This window comes from Dryas octopetala, chromosome 4, assembly GCF_963921425.1.
Source record: "Dryas octopetala chromosome 4, drDryOcto1.1, whole genome shotgun sequence".
NCBI classification, from domain to species: Eukaryota; Viridiplantae; Streptophyta; class Magnoliopsida; order Rosales; family Rosaceae; genus Dryas; species Dryas octopetala.
In genome coordinates, this window is record NC_141369.1 from 20677987 (window position 1) to 20696495 (window position 18509).

The window sequence follows — 18509 nt, forward strand, 5'->3', positions numbered from 1 at the left end:
CACCCTCTCTCTCTCTCTCTCTCTCTCTCTCTCTCTCTCTCTCTCTCTCTCTCTCTCTCTCTCTCTCGCTAGCTGCCCCCACTAATTCCAATTTAGCTTTGTCCCATTAAGACTTAGTCTTGAACGAGATAATCGGCCATTGATCATAACCACAAACATTCTTGTCAAAACTATTGAGATGGACAATATAGTCTTGAACCCTTTTACAAAATTCACCCCATAAAGTTAGATCATGCCGAAAGTCTTCATAAGCCACTCATAAAGTTAAGCCAAAATTAGTTTTATAACTCATATTACACATAATTTTTTGGTATGGAAATTACTTATAATTCCAATCATATTTGTGCACACATTGTGTTCTGTTACACTTCTTTTCTTTTTAACGTAGGTTTACTCAACTTGAGTTGAAGTTCAATTTGTTCAAAAGCACCTTGATCATCTTTGAGGCAATTCACATTGTGTTCATTTAAATTGATAATGAAATATTTGCTGATGTGCTGATATCAATGTTTGGGTTTTCTTGATGATGCTTACCGGGTTTTCTATGAGATAAAGGTTAGAAATTCAACATCTTGGAATATCACCGTGGAATGAATTGTTCCTCAGTCCAAATATTTCAACAACATTGGAGTTCCCCAAACATTGTGGAAGCAGGCCACTCAGGTTGTTGTTGGACAAACCAAGTAATTGTAGGTGATTCAAGTTGCAGAAGGATGGTGGAATTTCTCCAGTATAATCATTAATGTTTGGAACAGAGTAAACTTTCACTGATGGTGGTGGAATTGACAGTGATCCCTGTAACCTGTTAGACCCAAGCTCTAAATGGAGTAGATTCTGCCACGGAAGAATGAGTACTGGATCATCAGTTTGCTCAAATCCTGTTAAAAAGTTGTGAGCGAGGTTGAGAAAAAACAAAGTTTCTCTAGTTGAGTTCCACATCCATTTTGAGATTTGGCCATGAATGTTGTTGTCAGATAGGTCTAGCTCCTTCAATTTACTATTATTTATAAAAAAAAATTTGGAAACCTTGTTAGGTTGTGATGCGGGAGCATCGCTCGGGCTCGAGCGTGGGCCTAGCTATATGGTTCTAGGTTCTATGGAGACCTGGGTCAGTCCGTAAGGGCGGAAGCTCGAACGGGTAGTCCTAGAGTGCGCTCTCGAGTCTGGTCCTAGGTGATTTATAGGATTAGGTTGCGCCTCTTCTAACAGCTATGGCTTTTGGAATGATTGGTTGCGCCTGTCCTACATCAGGTTGCACGAACCCAATGCCAGAACTTCAAACTTTAGATGATTAGTAGCTGCACTCAAACCGGTTTTGGTATGCACCCTTGGGCCTATATGGTTCCATGTAGGGATGGACACGGATCGGTTTTGCCCCCAAACTGTAGACCAAACCAATATATATCTTCGGGTTGGTGATTTTTCAAACCAAACTAACCCAATGAAAGTGAAAAAACCGAACCAAACCAAACCAATTAAAGTCAGGTTGGGTTGGTCGATTTGATCGATTTGGGCTTGGCTCAAAATACAATTAAAATTTAGGCCCAAATAAAAAATGAATGAAACTCTCTTTAAGTTATAAAATTATTATGTCTCTGTTTTCTACACATGAACCCAATTCAGTGCATACCTGCTTTTACAGTGGAACATTTACAATCACAAGTAAAACAAGAAAGCCGTATATGTGAAACATTAATATTAATATATATATATATTAAAGAACAAAGCCATGTGAAAGATTAATATTAAATTATTATGATATTAAAGAACATAGGCCATGAAACTAGGGAAGGTGAGATGAGTTTCCATTGCTTTGAGCCTTTGACCATTCTAAACAAGGTGAGATGAGAAACGAGACATGTGAATATTTAATTTAATTTTTTATTTTTAGGTCGGGTTTGATCGGTTATTTGGAACATCAACCCGCTAACCAACCCATTTGAGGTCGGGTTAGTCGGGTTATGAACCGACCTCTCTAAATTGGGTGTTAAAAACCAAACCAACCCAACCGATTTTGGTTGGGTTAGTCGGGTTGCATCGGGTTATGTTCACCCCTAGTTCCAGGTTCCATGGAGACCTAGGCTAGTCCGTAAGGGCGGAACCCCAAACGGGTAGTCCTGGAGAGTGCGCTCTCGAGTCTGGTCCTAGGTGATTTATAGGATTAGGTTGTGCCTCTTCTAACAGCTATGGCTTTTGGAAGGATTGATTGCGTGCATCAGGTTGCATGAACCCAATGCCAAAACTTCAAACTTTAGATGATTAGTAGCTGCACTCCAACTGGTTTTGATATGCACAGATAACCTGTTGAGAGAGAGAGAGATGGAAGTTGTTATCTGAGAGGTCAAGCCTCCATAAGTGAACAAGTTGGAAGAGACCGCTGCTGGAGTTGATAGAACCATGAAGACAACCACTGCTGAGGTCAAGGCCAATGACATGGCCAGAGTCTTCATCGCACTCAACACGTACCATCCCATGAGCAGCAACTGCTCTTCTTATGATCTTCTTCTTGCGTGCTCCAAGATGCAACCTTTGGATAAGCAAAAGGATCTAGAGAAGCAGACTTTTCTATGATGAAGCTTTGCTTGAATTGCAACAAGTCCTCCTCAGCATTATTCACCCTCTCTCTCTCTCTCTCTCTCTCTCTCTCTCTCTCTCTCTCTCTCTCTCTCTCTCTCTCGCTCCCCCCACTAATTCCAACTTACTTTTGTCCCATTAACGCTTTAAGTCTTGAACGTGATAATCAGCCATTGATCATCACCACAAACAATCTTGTCAAGACCATTGAGATGGACCATATAGTCTTGCAAAGCCACCCTTTTAAATAATTCACCCCATAAAATTAGATCATGCCGAAAGTCTTGATAAACCACTCATAAAGTTTGCCAAAATAGTTATATAACTTATATTATACACATAATTTTTTCGCATGGAAATTACACATAATTCCAATCATATTTGTGCACACATTGTGTTGTGTAACTTCTGTTACACTTTTCTTTTTAACGTAGCTTTACTCAACTTGAGTTGAATTTCAAGGGCACCTTGATCATCTTTGGGGCAATTCACATTGTGTTCATATAAATTGATAATAAATTACTCAATATTTGTATTTTTTATCTATTTAACTGGTTAATTAATTTATTTTTTGTTCACTTCTTAAGTGGGTTGTTTTTTTTCACCAAGTGATATTGACATGTAATTTGATTTTTTTTGGTGACCAAACGCTAGAGAAGTTGAGAAACAACGATCCTGTTTGAAACTTTGGAAGTCTCAACATTCTTCATGAAACCGCGCGAAAAAACATGAAGGTGGAAAGCATACCCGTCTTCACTGGACTATGTTTCGCTGGTTGCTCTTGCTCACACCCTCTCACGCTTACAGAAGAAGAAGACTCCCTCACTGTTCAAACCCTGCTTTCACTTTCACTACATTCACTGCCTCCCCTGTTGTTGTCTCAGACCCACCACACGCCTCTCTCTTCTTCAAATCGCAAAACCCAACTCGCCCTCTAATCCCATTGCAAAACTTGGTTGATCACTACCTATCACCCCACACGCAGCTCCAAACCCCACCCTCTTCTCCACATTTCACGCACACCAACACTGGAACATATGGGTATCTTGCTACTCGGTACCGGGACTCGCGTACCTCAAATGACGCTCAAAGCTTCCATTTGCACATTTTCAAACATGGGTTTGCTAATGATTTGTTTTTGTGCAATACCCTTCTTAATGTTTACGTCAGAATTGGTGCTTTGGTGGAAGCGCGTAAGTTGTTCGAAGAAATGCCTGATAGGAACTCGGTTACGTGGGCTTGCTTGATTTCGGGGTATGCCCAGAATGGTATGCCAAATGAGGCGTGTGCGCATTTTAAACAGATGGTTTCTGATGGTTTTTTGCCGAGTCCTTATGCTTTTGGTAGTGTTCTTCGAGCTTGCCAGGAGTCCGGTCTTTGCAAGCTTAAGTTTGGGATGCAAATTCATGGGTTAATATGTAAAACGAAGCATGCGTCTGATGTGGTAATGGCTAATGTGCTGATGTCAATGTATGGAAGATGTTTGGGTTTTCTTGATGATGCTTACCGGGTTTTCTATGAGATAAAGGTTAGAAATTCAATATCTTGGAATTCTATTATTTCGGTTTATTGCCAGAGAGGTGATGCAGTCTCTGTTTTCAAGCTTTTCTCAAGCATGGAAAAGGATGGTTTAGCTTTCAGTTTGCAACCTAGTGAGTACACATTTGGTAGCTTAATTACTGCTGCTTGTTCTTTAGCTGATTCTGGTTTGAGTTTGCTTCAGCAATTGCTGGCCAGGGTAAAAAAATCTGGATTTTTGCAGGATTTGTATGTAGGAAGTGCTTTGGTTAGTGGGTTTGCAAGGTTTGGGTTAATTGATTATTCTTGGAAGATTTTCGAGCAGATGAGTGAGAGGAATGCAGTATCTATGAATGGATTGATGGTTGGATTGGTGAGGCAAAAGCGAGGAGAAGAAGCCACTGAAGTTTTCATGGAGATGAAGGACTTGGTTAGAATAAACCTTGATTCACTTGTGGTTCTTTTAAGTTCCTTTGCTGAATTTTCTGTTTTGGAGGAAGGTAAAAGAAAGGGAAGAGAGGTTCACGCACATGTAATTGGGACTGGCTTGATTTACAGGAAGGTTGCAATAGGAAATGGACTTGTTAATATGTATGCTAAATGTGGTGCTATTGATGATGCCTGCTCAGTTTTCAGGCACATGGTCGACAAAGACTTAATCTCATGGAACTCTCTGATTTCGGGACTTGACCAGAATGAGCGTTCTGAAGATGCAGTCATAAACTTCTGTGAAATGAGGAGATCTGAGTTGACGCCTTCAAATTTCACTTTAATTAGTGCTTTGAGTTCATGTGCAAGCTTGGGGTGGATCATGCTGGGACAGCAGATGCATTGTGAAGCACTTAAATTGGGACTTGATTTGGATGTTTCAGTTTCAAATGCTCTTCTTGCATTGTATTCTGACACTGGGTATCTTAGTGAATGCCGAAATGTTTTCTTCTTGATGCCGGAGTACGATCAAGTCTCATGGAATTCTATAATTGGGGCTTTAGCTGGTGCAGAGGCATCAGTTTTAGAAGCTGTAGAATATTTCTTGGACATGATGCAATCTGGATGGAAACTTAATAGAGTAACATTTATGAACATTCTTGCGGCAGCTTCATCTGTCTCAGTTCACGAGATGAGCCAGCAGATTCATGCTGTTGTCTTAAAATACAATGCTGCGGAAGACTGTGTTATTGAGAATGCGCTTATGGCTTGCTATGGAAAGTGTGGAGGGATAGATGATTGTGAGAAGATATTTTCTAGAATGTCTGAGAGAAAGGATGAAGTAAGTTGGAATTCCATGATTTCTGGATACATACACAATGAGCTATTGCCCAAGGCCATGGATTTGGTCTGGCTCATGATGCAGAGGGGTCAGAGATTAGACTCTTTTACCTTTGCTACTGTTCTCAGTGCTTGTGCATCAGTTGCAACATTAGAGCGTGGTATGCAAGTTCATGCTTGTGGGATAAGAGCTTGTTTGGAATCAGATGTTGTAGTTGGGAGTGCACTCATTGACATGTACTCAAAATGTGGAAGAATTGATTATGCTTCAAGATTCTTCGAGTTGATGCCAGTGAGGAATGTATATTCCTGGAATTCATTGATATCCGGGTATGCTCGCAATGGACATGGACACAAAGCTCTGAGGCTTTTCACGCAGATGAAGCAACAAGGTCAGATGCCAGATCATGTTACATTTGTCGGGGTCTTATCAGCTTGTAGCCATGCAGGACTTGTGGAGGAAGGGTTTCAGCATTTCAAATCCATGAGTAAAATACATGGACTGGCTCCTAGGATGGAGCACTTTTCATGTATGGTCGATCTTCTTGGCCGGGCAGGCAAACTAAATAAGATAGAGGACTTCATTAATAAAATGCCAATGAAGCCTAATGTTCTTATTTGGAGGACAGTTTTAGGGGCTTGTGGCCGAGCTAATGGTTGTAACACAGAGCTAGGCAGGAGAGCTGCTGAAATGCTTTTGGAGTCGGAACCCCAAAACGCTGTGAACTATGTGCTTCTTGCTAACATGTATGCTTCCGGAGGGAAGTGGGATGAAGTGGCAAAGGCTAGAATGGCAATGAGGAAGGCAGCAGTGAAGAAGGAAGCTGGGTGTAGTTGGGTCACCATGAAGGATGGTGTTCATGTTTTTATAGCTGGAGACAAGTCACACCCAGAGAAGGATTTGATATATGAAAAACTGAAGGAACTCAACAAGAAAATGAGGGATGCCGGATATGTGCCTGAGACGAAATTTGCTCTTTATGATCTTGAACTGGAGAATAAGGAAGAACTCCTGAGCTATCACAGTGAGAAGCTTGCAGTTGCATATGTTCTTACTTGCGAATCACAGCTGCCTATAAGGATCATGAAAAATCTTCGTGTTTGTGGTGACTGCCACTCCGCTTTCAAATACATATCGAAGATTGTTGGCAGGCAAATAGTATTGCGAGATTCAAACAGATTTCATCATTTTGCAGATGGCAAGTGTTCATGTGGGGATTACTGGTAATCGATTAGTTGGTATTCAGTACTAATGGAGACCTTGAGCATGGTTGACAATGTGAGATTTTTCATTTGGGTGACATTGATATTAGATATGAGACAATACACTGAAACGGCTGATGAGTGAGAGAGACGAAAGTCATTTTATCAACTAAGCTAGCCGACACTTTTTCATAGTAGCTTAAATTTGGCATTGTTGTACAGTAATTTATTATTTTGGGTTACAACATGTGTATCAAACAAATTTTGGCTAATTTAAAGAAGTCCAGGATTTATGTGAGGCTGCTTATTGTGCAGCATAACCTTCAATAATTATGTACTCCAAGTAGGGAAATTCAAGCTCTGCATGTGGTAAGCTGAGAAAATGAGTAGTTATCATTCTTAAACTCATAAACTTTTTTTTTTTTTTTTTAAATTGCATATAGGTCCGTAGTCTTTTCTCAACTCTTTTAATTTTCTAAATGGTTTTCTAACATGCTTGGATGTGCATAACTTGAGACTTAACTTTTGATACTTGAAAACGGGGAGAAAAACTTATCTGTTATGGATAACTCATTACATATTAAGTCACGTGATCAGAGATAATAAATGTATACATTCATACATACAAATTTTACTTCTCGAAGGGAGTTTAAGTATATTACTCAAACAAGTCGAGTTCAAAGGTTAAAGAGGTTTAGATATTAAATTTTCACTAAACTTGCAAAACTCGGAAACGGATGGTTCCAAGTATGTGAAGCAATCTGAAACCTATCATGCTTAATAATTAAATCCACAACCAAAGTAGCCTTCCAATAATATGTGACGAAATGACACTGGAAAACAGCTAACAAGTTGAAAAATGTCATTGACTAAAGATTGCACCCACCAAAGCATCTAAAACATACAAGAGAATCATTATCTTTTTTTTTTTTTTTGAGAACAAATCAATCATTGTCTTCAAACACAAATTTTTAACAGATTACTATTTTTGTTAGAAAATCTAAATTTTTGCTATTTTTTGCAATTTCTGTTTTGATCAAAAGACCTATAATACTATAAGCCCACAACTCAGATTTTAGTAGGCCCACAACTAGCGTGACTATGCTGACTTGGTGGCCATACTGGAGTAGACCCATTACTCTATTTGGGCTTCCATTGACTTCTTTTTTTTGGGCCTCCATTGACTTCTTCTACAATAATATCTTCTTCAGTTTTCTAAAAATAACTGAAATTCTTTTACAGAGACGATGAAGAACCCAAAGCGCGAAGAAAAACACAAAAAGGGATTTATTTTTCCTCTCGCATTTCTTTATCGGGTATGCAATTTCTCTTCAAATTGATTAATCCCTGTTTAAAGTTAAGTTTTTTACCTTATTCACAACAACTGTAAGTTATGGGTTTTTTGAACTAATTTTCTTATAATTTTTCATGTTCATGAACTTCCGGACCTAAGCACTTGGAGCTGCTCTGCAACACCACATTGTCAAAGTCTGAATAATTATAGCCACTTGACGGCCTTCTATACTGGTACGTGCCATTTTTATAATACTACGTATACTTTTTAGTTTTTTTTTTTTTTCTCACTGCCTGAAAGCTCAATTTTTGGGGGTTTTAAAAAAAAATAAAAGTTCAATCCATGTTTGTTGCTGGTTATCTTTTATTTTTCCCATTTCTTTTACTCAAATTCTAACCGTGACATGTCTCTGCTGTGGAAATGTGGAATTGTGATTTATTGTTAGTCCATAACAAATTTATTTATTTTTCTATTAATTTAGCTTTCACTATCTTCAGCTAAACTGTACAATCTTTTCTTCTGTTTTTTGTTTTTTATATAGTATTCAGTCTTAGTCATGAAGTGGGTCTGGTTTGTTTTGCTTCAGTTTTCGTTCTTTGCTTTGTTTGGAGTTTGGACTTCAACCACATAATGAATTATGCATTTTAAGGAAATATTTCCCTTTATTTTCTTTAAATTTAAATGTTTTCCTGCTATATATGTTTCAGAGTAGTCTCTGGGACAAATAATAATGATAATGAAACAACTACTCAGTAAGTAAATAGTTGTCTATACTCAAGTGAGTAAATAGTTAAGTAGTTTTCTGGACTCAAGTAAGTAAATAGTTGTCTAGATTCAGTAAGTAAATAGTTGTCTAGACTCAGTAAGTAAATAGTTGTATTTCTTGTATATGACAGTCTGAAAAGCAACAACAAACCTTTGATTCTAAGTTCTAATTTATTTTAAATCCTTTTTTTTTCCACTGTTTGTTTGGCAAAAGGATATATAAGCTAGGACACTTCTTGCGTTTCCTAAGAAAGGGCAATGAAGCCATCAAATAACATCTGGATTCGACGCCAGCAGTGCCCATGTGGAGATTGGAAGTGTTATATTAAGTATGAAGGAGATGATCCAGCCTCAGTAAGTTCTCAGCATGTAAAGATTGAGACAACTCCATCATCGTCATCATCAGAAGCTGTCTTCACTCCTTATGTTGGTCAAATTTTCCAAACTGATGATGATGCTTTTGAATACTACAGCAATTTTGCTCGGAAGAATGGATTTTCAATTAGAAAAGCACGCTCAACAGAAAGCCAAAACTTAGGGATATATAGACGAGATTTTGTTTGCTATCGGTCAGGATTTAATCAACCAAGAAAAAAGGCCAATGTGGAGCATCCTAGGGAGCGAAAATCAGTACGATGTGGATGCGATGCGAAGTTGTATTTGACGAAGGAAATTGTTGACGGTGTTACTCAATGGTATGTTTCACAGTTTAGTAATGTTCATAATCATGAGTTATTGGAAGATGACCAAGTGCGCCTACTTCCTGCATATCGTAAAATACAAGAGTCTGATCAAGAACGCATTCTTTTACTCTCCAAAGCTGGGTTTCCTGTAAACCGGATAGTGAAGGTGTTGGAGCTAGAAAGGGGAGTTCAACCTGGACAGTTGCCCTTCATAGAGAAAGATGTTAGGAATTTTGTTCGGACTTGTAAGAAGACTGTTCAAGAAAATGATGCTTTGCTCTCTGAGAAAAGAGAGAATGATATGCTAGAACTTCTCGAGGCCTGCAAGGCTATGACAGAGAGGGATCCAGATTTTGTCTATGATTATACTATAGATGAAAATGAGAAGGTTGAAAATATTGCATGGTCATATGGCGACTCAATTCGTGCATATACTGTTTTTGGTGATGTAGTTACTTTTGACACTACATATCGTTCTGTTACTTATGGATTACTCCTTGGAGTGTGGTTTGGTATTGATAATCATGGCAAGGCAATCTTCTTAGGGTGTGTGCTGCTACAAGATGAAAGTTCTCATTCATTTGCTTGGGCTTTACAGGTTTGTGGATGTAAATTCTTGTGATCAATGTGCTCCAGTCTTTGTGTGTTTTCTTATGATTTTCTTCTTTTGAACAGGCTTTTATGCGATTTATGGGAGGAAGATGTCCACAAACTATTCTAACTGATATAGACTCAGGGCTCAGAGATGCAATAGCAAGTGAATTTCCAAATACAAAACACGTTATATGTATATGGCATATTCTATCCAAACTATCCAGTTGGTTCTCTTTGCCTCTCGGATCACAGTATGTAAATTTTAAAGCTGAGTTTGACATGTTGTCTCACCTGGAGAGTGTAGAAGACTTTGAACATCAATGGAACATTTTGGTTGCTCGGTTTGGCCTTGTGTCTGATAAGCATATAGCTTTATTGTATTCATATCGAGCGTCATGGCCATTTCCTTACATTAGAAGTTACTTTCTTGCTCGGACACTGACAGCCGATTTTTCACTGTCTTTGGAGTCATTCTTGAAAAGAATTTTGAATGCAGAGACATGTCTGCAAGTATTCTTTGAGCAGGTATGTCTATTGAATTTTTCTGTGCATGTATGTTCTTCAAATTTGGATAATTGCATCATTAAGTTCTATTTTGGGATCTTGAAGGTTATGGTTGCTGCTAACTTTGGGACTCAGACCAGAGAAGGGATGCAGTATATGCATGTCAAGACCGGCATGCCTATTGAAGAACATGCACGGAATATTCTTACACCTTATGCTTTCAATGTCTTACAACATGAAATTGTTCTGTCTGTGCAATATGCAACAACAGAAATGGCAAATGGATCATATCTTGTGCGACACTTCAAGAAATTGGACGGAGAGTGTCTTGTCATTTGGATACCAGATGATGAGCAAATTCACTGTTCCTGTAAGGAATTTGAGCATTCTGGAATTTTATGCAGGCATTCCCTTCGCGTACTTGTAGTGAAGAACTACTTTCAACTCCCTGAAAAATATTTTCTGCTCCGTTGGCGGCTAGAAAGTTCCTTGGTTTCTTTGGATGATCAAAATGCACAAATCAGCAGCGACGAGTGTGCTCAGGTGTTTCACACTCTTGCTGCTACTTTATTGACAGAGTCGTTAATCTCCAAGGAAAGATTTAATTATGTTCATAAAGAACTGACCAGTCTTCTTGAGCATGTTAGAAATATGCCAGTAATTGAAGAATATGCTGTGAATATGGCTGCTAATAACATCAGTGAATCCTAGGCGTCTTGGCTTAGCAAATGACGGTTAATATGGATGCTGCACCGGGACCCTTGTTCATTATAGGATTCAGGATCATTGGAGGGTGAATGAGGTGGTGTGCAAGGCATCAAATAGTATTCATTAACATTAATAAGCTCACACTACGAATATTTGCAAACAAGATAAAGGAACAGTATACAATTTTTTATCGACCCTGGCGAGCCAGCTCAGATTGTCTGAATGAATGGCATTTTTTCAGTGCATTTACTCCGAGTACCACTAAATGTTGGAAAGAGGTGGAAAGAGGGGTAGGGGGAAGCTTGGCATTGTTCAGTGTAAAGTGTAAGTTGCAATTTTGATAAATCCCCTTATAATGTAAATTGGGATACCATCTTGGCAGTTATGTCTGTTATGTGATTATGTTGGTTCTGAAATAATTATGATTATGAACCTCACTCTCTGGTCTCCTCCATTTAGGGATGAAACAAGAATTTATGCAAAATCCACTGTTCCTTGTATTTTCTCAAAATTATTTTCATTTGTAAATCATATTCCATTACAGCTCAAGACTCAACTCGTTCCATCAAAGTTTGAATTGGACCACTACCAGAGAAGGTGCAAAGACTTGCTCATCACTTTTATTGTAGAGTGGGGTCAATAAAAAAATGACACTGGCCTGTTTCTGTAGGTCCTTTAAATGGAATTCAATGTCTTTCATTGTTGTCATAAGTAACACTCATCAAAGTTCAAAACGACAAAGCATTACTTTCACGGTTTCACCTAGACTCTCCAATGAACAGTTTAGTTTCCCTGGCTTTATTATGTTTGCCACAGAAGAAAACGTCTGGTTAGGGTTGGGGGCACATAAAACACGAATAAATTCATGTCCCCCACTCTACCTGGCTGTTCAAGTGCAATATTTGTGAGTGTTTGGCATCAAGGAAACCAGGACAAGTCCAAAGTCAATTTCACTCTCATCTTGTTTCTCCTTTTTTTCTCTTTGTTTCTATCCTTATTTTACTCCGGTCATTTTTTATTTCTCAAGAAAGAGGAGGGCCGAGAGTCGAGCACCAATGTTAGTGCATTTTAAGTACTAGATCCTAAAACTTAAGCTATCGAGAATAAACAAACAATGTATATACACTCTTCATGTGCAGCCCCATCATGCACGTTTGTATGAGGAGAGGTAGATATATGTACAATATACGAGTAGCTCCATCTTGTTGTTGGCATGCTAAGTGATTAGCAGGGGTTGAAGGTTTCGCACACAAAACCTTCTGTAACTAGTCCTTTGATACCAATATATGTCAAACAACTATTGTACCAAAAGTTTAAACAAAATGGATCAATAATGTATATATCAAACTGCCTAACAATAAACTCACTCTACAATAAGGCAATCTGATGAAATAAGTTTTATTGCTGGTCAATGGTGATGCATAATTTGGTGCTACAGTTGTTTGTCTCTCTTCCTTGTCACGTATATACTAGAGAGAGAATGTTGTTGTGCATGCTCATTACACACTTAATTATCTGCATTAAGATTTGAAGATCTCCTAAGTTTTGTAGGAGAGGGTCCCTTTGTGTCTATTGAAACAGCGACAAGAAGTAGCAAATTGACTCACACCCTGTTCTAGGACTAGAAAGAAAATTTTGGGCAACTCATAATCATGTGGTTACATGCACTAAAGTCTATAAAGATTGGAAGATGTCAAAGATTAGAGCGATGAGATTCCACACAATTACACACCCATTTAAATTTGGAATATGCGATCATATGATGCTCGATCAGAAAAAGTTGGGAAATACATGTGTAACACACAGGGATTCCTACCCCCTTATAATTAATGAAAGTGGAGGGATTCAATGTTGTATGGGTCTTTCCCTTATGCAAATGCAAGGCCACAAAAGTAATCACCAGTATAAAAAGACTTAATTTCTCATCACTTTTATTGTATGTCCTTTAAATAGAATTTAATGTCTTTCATTGTCATATAAACATGGATGAAAATATCTACGATATGGTCGATATATTCGTTGAGATATCCATAATTTCATTCACTAATATTTAAGTAAGCTGTAACCGATATTTCTTCGATATCGGTATATTTTGAAAAAATATCGATATATGTTGAAAAAATATTGATATATATCAGCAGAATATTAATATATGTCGACAAAATATCAGTAATATTGGTAGCATATCAGTATATATCGACAGAATTGTATAAAAAATTTCAAAATTTAAGAAGAAAAAGAGGAATAAGATGAAATCAAATCAAATCCAGCCATAATTAGATCAAAACTCATCTACTAATCTTAATTAATCAACAATAAACTAACAAAAGATCAAAATCTAACTCAACTTTCTTTACATCGATATATCTGTAAATTTGAGTACCGATTTTGAAGGAATTTCCGATTTTTATCCTGGCATATAAGTAATACTCATCATGGCATATAATACTCATCAAGATTGAAAAGGCCGGACAGAGCAATACTTTCACATTGACTCTTCAATCAACAATTGAGTTTCCCTGGCTTTATTTTGTTAGCCACAGAAGAAAACGTCTGGTTGGTGTTGGGTGCTAAATTCATGCATGTCTCCCACTCTACCTGGCTTTTGAATAGCGCGCAATATTAATTTCTCAGTGTTTAGCTCCAAGGAAACCAGGACAAGTCCAAACTTAATTTCACTCTCATCATGTTTCCTTCTTTTGTTTGCGTCCTTATTTTACTCCCATCATTTTTATTTTATTCAAGGGAGAGGAGGGGCGAGAGTCGAGCTCTAAAAGTTTTTTGTTTTTTGTTTGTTTTGGTTCGGAAAAGGAGAGGGTTGAGAGTCAGGTTCCTATGTAAGTGCGTTTTCATTAGAGTTACCATTTTACTCTCACCATCGAGTACGTGTTGTGCATGTGCATTATGCACCTAATATATTATGCTCATTAAGATTTGATGGTCTCTAAGTTTTGTCGGAGATGGTCCCTTTGTGTCTACTAAAACAGCTTGCGCCAAGAAGTACGTAGTAGCAAATTGATACACACACACAACCCTGTTTAAAGACTAGAGAGAAATTTTGGGCAACTCATCATCATGTGGTAAACATGCATGCACAAAAAGTCTATTAATATGGAGGGCCCATATTATTAATTTATCATATACTATTATTTTATATATTTAATTAAAAAATTATTATATGTTACAATAATACTGCGTAATCAACATGACATCATATTGTTTGGCAATGGATGGTTTTTGTAGATTTTATTTCATGTACTTAATGCCTATATATGTACCAGCACATACATATCCTTTTACTTATGAACGTTTATTATCTGGTTGTATGTCCAACTCTTATGATATGACCAGACAAATGTGAACTCGCTTGCGTGCATTGGACTTGTAGCAGCTTGTTAGTTAGAATAATTAATATTCTTAATTGCTTGAATAATTGAATTGTCTATTTGTGAAAGACCTGCTGGAACCAAGTCAAGTGGGAAATTGCTTGGTATCTTCTTTCCACATAGATGGATTAACATTAACATGCATAAAGCAAGAAAAGGAATCAAAGATATCCCCAAAGCATAAAGTAATTGGAAAAAAGTGAAATCAAGGATATCATTCATCCCTCAACTCAAGGGATCCAATTTTGTTTGTTTTCTAGTTGCATATTTATCCCTCTAATAAATTAAACCTTGCACATAATTGAAGGAGCTAGCTTTCTCTCACTAACTCATGCTTTTGGTTATTCTTATTTTCTTTAATCAAAATGGGTTTAATATAAAATTTGATATGCTTCTCAATTTCAGTTGCTCTCCCACTCATATCAGTCATTTTTTTGATGGAGGGAAGCTTGGTAAGAAGGTCTCCAAAATAAATAATACATGTTACGTAGCACAGTTACTGATTGAATTGTTGATTATATTTTTTATACATGTAGAACCACTTACATAAGCGGGTCTTAATTTTTGGACTATAAAATGTGGTCGATGAATGTAATTGTAGAGACTAAAAGGTAAATGACATTGTACTTCATTCAAATTACACTATGGTTTTCACTTAAAATTTCTAATCGTATCTGCAAGTCTGCAACACATTTCAGCAAAAACTAAGTTGAAACATTAATTGAAAAAATAAGAAACCAATTAAAAATCATAGTCACAGAGTAGTCTCTTAATTATCAAAATTACTAGCTTGTTAGTTCTTTGCTCACAGCTGCCATCAAAACATGATCATGGACTGTTGGACTTCAAGTTTAATTCCTTCTTTCATCTTTCTTATAAAATCATCACATTTCTTGTTCAACTCCTCTGTGCTCAGCAATCCAGTTCCTTCTCCTTCTCCTTCTTCTTCATATTCATGATCATCTTCAACAATAACAAACCCACTTCTGTAGCCTTCCTCTTCTTCAATATCCTGAGTAATGAAGACCCTCTTATCCCCTCCTACTGTGACCAAGATCTCATCTTCTTCTTCTTCTTCTTCTCTTCCTTGCTCTTTTTCAACTTCCACACTGATAACTTCTTCCATTGCTTTTGGTGCTTTTGTCTCTGTCAATTCAACCACTCTTTGCAGGCTTTCTCTGTTCTTCCCAGCAGGTAATTCATCATTGTTGAGATTAGACTCTGGTGGGGAAGACCCAATAAGCCCAGAGTTCTTGACAATAAACACTAAGAGTCCATTGCAGAGCAGGAACATGTAATTCTTATCAAATGAGTAGCTGAACCACTTCACAGAAGGTGAAGATATGAATGCATGGAAGGAATGAAGAAGGAAACGAATTGAAGAAGAGTGAGACAAAATGATTGAAATTAAGACTGAGACTGAGAGCAAAAACTTGATCACTTTGTTGTGATTATAGGACTGGATGCGTGAATGGTTGATATGATCCATGGTTTGTTCTTCGAGGGATTATAAGATCTGGGACAGTGTTGGAAGGTTGTGGGTATTAATCAGAGAGACTTAGTGAGCTTTGGTTTGCAATTTGCTAAGGACATGAAAATGGTGGATGCTTATATAGTAGATAAATAGACCCCATCTGAGTCAACTACATTTTTAATATATCTTTTTGAAGACTAAGAAGAGTTGAGTCATGGTCCTTCCAAAAGTTATGGTGGTTCCTCGAGCTGTCATATTACTTACCTCATTAAGGTCAAGAAAATTAGGTTTGTCTTTGAATTATCAATTTAGAGGATTCCCGTTTTTTTAGGTAGTAGATTTCTCTATTGATGTTATACCATTGAAAAGTTCAGAGAAAAGGTTCTTCTATATGAGGTAATAAAACCTTTTATTGAAAGATGGTTGGATTTAATGGGTTCCTTTAATTTAATTTTTCATATATCTTGTTGAATAGTAATTTCAGGGGTTAATTTTGAGGATGGTCCATTGATTTTGTAGCTTGGTTGAGGATGGCATATCTTAAAGTTTTGGCATATGGGTAGGCATGGAGTGAAGTACGCGAAATAACATGGCCATTTATCTCATCAGCTCTTGCCAATAGTAACAAGATTATGGAGCTCGTACCGATTGTCCAGTTTGTGTAATTGTGTTAGTAAGGAGTAAACTATAAACTCAATACATTTTTTATATTCAAACTTTAGTTAAAGATATTTGAATTTACTTCATATGTGTGGGTTGTAAATAATTACACATATTCAAAGTCTATCTTAAAATTTTATATTAGCTCGAAAGTGAATTATTAATCTGTTTAGTTTCCTACTCAAATTTTTTTTTTTTCAAAAATTAAGATTTTTTTTTTTATAATGTGAGTTTTCAAAATCAATTTTAAAAATTTTAAAAATGATGGTAGTTAAAGAAGAAAAAGCATAAAAAAAAACGATGAATCATCATTTTTAAAAAGAGGTCTGTTTTTTAATTTGAGGAAATTACAGAAATGGTCCACTTATTATTCGCTAAGTCTCGTTTTGATCCACAAATTTTTTTAAGTTTCATATTGGTCCATAAATTATATGATGTGTTCCATTTTGGTCCAAAATGGACAATTTTGTCCCTCAAAGTCAACTCATTGATACAAAAATGTGGGGCAAAATTGTCTTGTTTTGCTCGATTTGGACCAAAAAGGAACACTTCAGAGAATTCGTGGACTAATATGACACTTAAAAAAATTTGTGGACCAAAACGAAACTTAGTAAATAATGACCATTTCTGCAATTACCTCTTTTTAATTTTTTCTAGAAACTGTTTTTTTAGTATGGTCTGTTAAACATGTTTTCTTGACTAGAACATGTAAAAAAACCATTTTTTGAATAGGATACCAAACAAGCCCAATTTCTTCTAATACCCCTTAATTTTTTTTTGAAACAATTCCTTAATCCCCTAACTTTCTAACATTCATGATTGTTACAGAATTTCTAAGAACCATAGTTTGTCTCACTCTCTTTTCTTTAATTTCTAGAAATTTCAAAAGATACTCATATTCTAGGGTGGTAAATTATGGCAATGGGGTAGGGATTAGGCCCCTTTAATCTATTTTGTCTGGGGATGACTTATAATTCACAGGTCAACTTATTGAATAAGGATTGACTAAGATGTTAAGGACGACCTCTAGTCAATTGGTCAAGCAAATAGCGAGTGTGGTATTTTCAAATTAGTAATTTGCAGTTAAAATAGATACTGTACGTACGTACTTGTTGGTACATAGTTGAATGAATCCGTGTGAAGACGTGTGCGAATGGTGTTGAACAGAATTGACTCAATTGAGGGTTCACACTTCACATTCTGCATTTGCCACGTGTAACCCCCAAGTCTTGGGTAATATTGTAGAGGTTTCTTTTTTTAGTCTTTAACTAATAATCTTTACTTATTTGTTCAGCCTTCCTCATCATTTTGTTATATGGCAAGCAAACATGCATTGAGAGGGTTGATTCGGTCTAAAATGAAACTAAACCAAAAACCATGCATTTTAAATTTGTATCAATATTTTACACTTTTATGCAATAATATTCATATTTTCATCATCAGATCCAAAAACTTATTTTTATAGGAACGTTGCTTCTTATTTTACGAAATGTCTCAAATAGACATTTCATCAAACAACTGTCACACCTCATAAAGAAAAATGAAGGTAAGGATAATAACCAACTTTAATATGAGAAATGACATTTCAACCAAAAGTGTTTGGTAAAAAAAAAATAAAAGCTGCATATTTTCAAAATTAAAGTCAAAATGAGCCGTTTTTGGGTGATTCAAAATAAGCAGATGGGTTTGCTTTACTTCACAGCAGTTTTTTTCTCAAAACTATTTTACTTATCAGCAATTAGAGATGTATAATGGACTGGGCTGGACCGAATTCGACATGAGCACGACCCGTTTAAAGTTGGTCTAACATGTTATTAAGTGGTTCGAACTAAGCCCAACCCGTACTTATGAGCTGGACTGGGCCGGGCCAAGGATTT

At 36.8% G+C, this 18509-nt stretch overlaps 3 protein-coding genes across 3 annotated transcripts; 2 read left to right on the plus strand and 1 right to left on the minus strand.

Annotated features, from left to right (window-relative positions):
* Positions 1-3231: 3231 nt before the first annotated feature.
* MEF7 (Tetratricopeptide repeat (TPR)-like superfamily protein) lies at positions 3232-6839 on the plus strand. Its single transcript, XM_086241788.1, has one exon. It carries the CDS (start codon positions 3338-3340, stop codon positions 6587-6589), a length of 3252 nt encoding a protein of 1083 aa, XP_086097914.1. The 5' UTR covers positions 3232-3337; the 3' UTR covers positions 6590-6839.
* A 958-nt stretch (positions 6840-7797) lies between these two features.
* On the plus strand, positions 7798-11550 carry FRS10 (FAR1-related sequence 10). The gene is made up of 5 exons (XM_086241071.1): positions 7798-7880; positions 8018-8091; positions 8838-9904; positions 9982-10425; positions 10510-11550. The coding sequence occupies exons 3-5, from the start codon at positions 8882-8884 to the stop codon at positions 11113-11115; spliced, it is 2073 nt and encodes a 690-aa protein (XP_086097197.1). The 5' UTR covers positions 7798-7880; positions 8018-8091; positions 8838-8881; the 3' UTR covers positions 11116-11550.
* Positions 11551-15093: 3543 nt separating this feature from the next.
* Positions 15094-16062, minus strand: LOC147287977 (uncharacterized). Its single transcript, XM_086242250.1, has one exon. The coding sequence runs from the start codon at positions 15985-15987 to the stop codon at positions 15316-15318; it is 672 nt and encodes a 223-aa protein (XP_086098376.1). The 5' UTR covers positions 15988-16062; the 3' UTR covers positions 15094-15315.
* Between the last annotated feature and the right edge of the window lie 2447 nt (positions 16063-18509).